The sequence below is a fragment of the Cyprinodon variegatus genome, unplaced genomic scaffold (assembly GCF_000732505.1).
Source record: "Cyprinodon variegatus isolate N-32 unplaced genomic scaffold, C_variegatus-1.0 Scaffold613, whole genome shotgun sequence".
Taxonomy (NCBI): Eukaryota; Metazoa; Chordata; class Actinopteri; order Cyprinodontiformes; family Cyprinodontidae; genus Cyprinodon; species Cyprinodon variegatus.
The window spans coordinates 322947-325279 of record NW_015151066.1 but is presented as its reverse complement, the minus strand read 5'-3'; the positions used below and the strand labels follow the sequence as shown (position 1 = coordinate 325279).

At 32.7% G+C, this 2333-nt stretch overlaps 2 protein-coding genes across 2 annotated transcripts in view; both read right to left on the bottom strand.

Annotated features, from left to right (window-relative positions):
* The window catches only part of LOC107096292 (multidrug resistance protein 1-like), a 98763-nt gene that overhangs the window by 86358 nt on the left and 10072 nt on the right, over window positions 1-2333 (bottom strand). The window lies entirely within an intron of this gene.
* Window positions 1-2333, bottom strand: part of LOC107096290 (multidrug resistance protein 1-like) — a 38662-nt gene that overhangs the window by 31759 nt on the left and 4570 nt on the right. Inside the window, exons 2-3 of the mRNA XM_015392885.1 lie at window positions 1178-1300; window positions 661-807 (exon numbers count right to left, since the gene is read on the bottom strand). Coding sequence (XP_015248371.1) covers window positions 661-807; window positions 1178-1300 — 270 coding nt within the window. The remainder of the gene's footprint in view (window positions 1-660; window positions 808-1177; window positions 1301-2333) is intronic.

The window sequence follows — 2333 nt, the reverse complement described above, 5'->3', positions numbered from 1 at the left end:
TGGTTACAAAAAGCGTGCTAATACATTAGCGGAGTCAAAATAGTAAATTGGTAGTACATTTTACCTACAAAACTACCTTTTTATTACTTTACCATAAATAAAAAAAATAAATTAAAAAAAACTTTGCTAATTTAGTTAGAGCCACTTGTTGCTCCTGAACTGCAGCAGACTCCTAATATAACCTGTACTATGATGTATATGTATAACTACGTTTTGGTTCAAACATCCTATGGAAGAAATACAGTGAGGAGCAGCATGACAGTCATTTTTACTAAAATAAAAATCCACAAGATTACATGGTTTAATAAAAAAAATTAATTCTCCAAATGATTGCATAAGAGTAATAAAATCTGACTGTTTCAGTCTGTAGTGCTAATCTATGTCAACAATTTACTTATAGCTATGTTGATTAAACATCTCATTGAATAAAAAAAACAAACAATGTACTAGTACGTGAAAACTACTTGTGAAGCGGAGGATTAAACAACAATATACAACAAACTAATTGAAATAAAAACCATCAGATATTGTCATGTGACAAATGGAAATGAGTGTGACCGACTGCAGAAAAGTCTGTCTGGTCAGTTGCTTAAAGTAGTGTACATGTATACATACAGATACTCATCTATACATATAGGAATACTCACTGGGGGGGGTTGCACTGGTGTTAGAGGAAGCGCTGTTAACAAGACTGTCTGTCATGTCTCCAAAGACGATACACATGAGAGGAAGCACCACCCCATTGGCTATCGCCATCACAGTCCCGACTAAAAGCATGAGAATGTCCAAGCTGTCTGCAAACCTGAACTACACAAGAAACAGAGACATCAGAGACGTACTGCATGAAGGTATTATCTGAAAGCAGCAGGACACCGGTGGACTTCAGCCGAACAACAGCAGGATGTAATGCACTCCCATCCGATCTCCAACTTCCTTTCTTGCTGTATTTCTCTCACACATACAAGTTTCTATTATGCTTGTAATTGAAAACCAACAACAGAATTTTATGTATTTGTGTAAGTATTCATCATTTTAATTTAACATTAATCCTATTCACTAGATTTTAACAGATTTCAGTTCACACCACTTTTTTTAAATCAAGCGAAAAATTGAAAAATATTTACAGATGAAGACCATCTTTCTGACAGGAGGGGATCAGGGCTGCAGCTAAGCTTACCACGGAGAATGGGCCAACCATGGGCTCCTTCGCCTCCTTTTCCTTCTTCTTCTTCTTCTTCTTCTTATTAGTCTTTTCATCATTCTCTTCTTTTTCACTATAATGATTGTGCACAAAAGGGGGCTTGTTTAACAAAACATTTTTTTGTTCATTCTGTACCAAAAAAAGTTAAGATTATGGCTGAAGTGTATAATTCACTATTCAAACACATATAAGGTGTAAAACGGGAATTAAAAAGTGGGGTCTGAGTAATCAAGCTGTAAAGTATTTAGAATAAAATTTGAAAACAAATACAAATCTATTTTTTCAATGTTAACTTCAAAAGAAATTCTAAAGTATCAACCCTCCAGACCACTCAGGTCTTCTGGCTCCAGCCTGCTCTGCATTCCTAGAACCAGAACTAAACATAGAAAAGCAGCATTTAGTTCCTATGCTCCACTTATCTGGAACAAACTTCCATAAAACTGTAAAAGTGCGGAAAACCTGAGTTCCTTTAAATCAAGACTAAAAACACATTTGTTTATGATTGCCTTTGACTGTTCTAGTTAAACAGTTCAACTGAAATATCATTAGACTTTTTCTTTTTTGTTTCTGCATTTTTTATTAATCTATTTTTTTCCTACTTGCTTTGATTCTGTTTTATTTTCCTATATTTTAATCATGTAAAGCACTTTGCATTGTCATTGTACTGAATTGTGCTATACAAATACATTTGCCTTGCCTAAAGGCTTTAATATTTATGTTTTATTCTCAAACTTTATCAACTTGGTTGATAACCAAGGTTATATATATATATATATATATATATATATATATATATATATATATATATATATATATATTCATTAGCGGAGTCAAAATTAGCATGTTCATAGTACATTTTAATCATCTTTACTGTAATGACATCATTTACATTTCTCTGGATTTGCCTACAATATACAACAGCCATTTAAAATCACTCTATATTTTTTTTACTCTGGATGAGAAACAGGAAACAATAGCAGGTGTATAATGATTAAACTTTAACCCTGTTTGAGTATTTTCTTCAAGACACTGACTTAAATGATTGGAATGGCTATCATTTTAAAGTATTAAAGCTACAGTGTGTAATAATTACAGGGATATACAGTCAGAAATGTAATATATTATACATAAC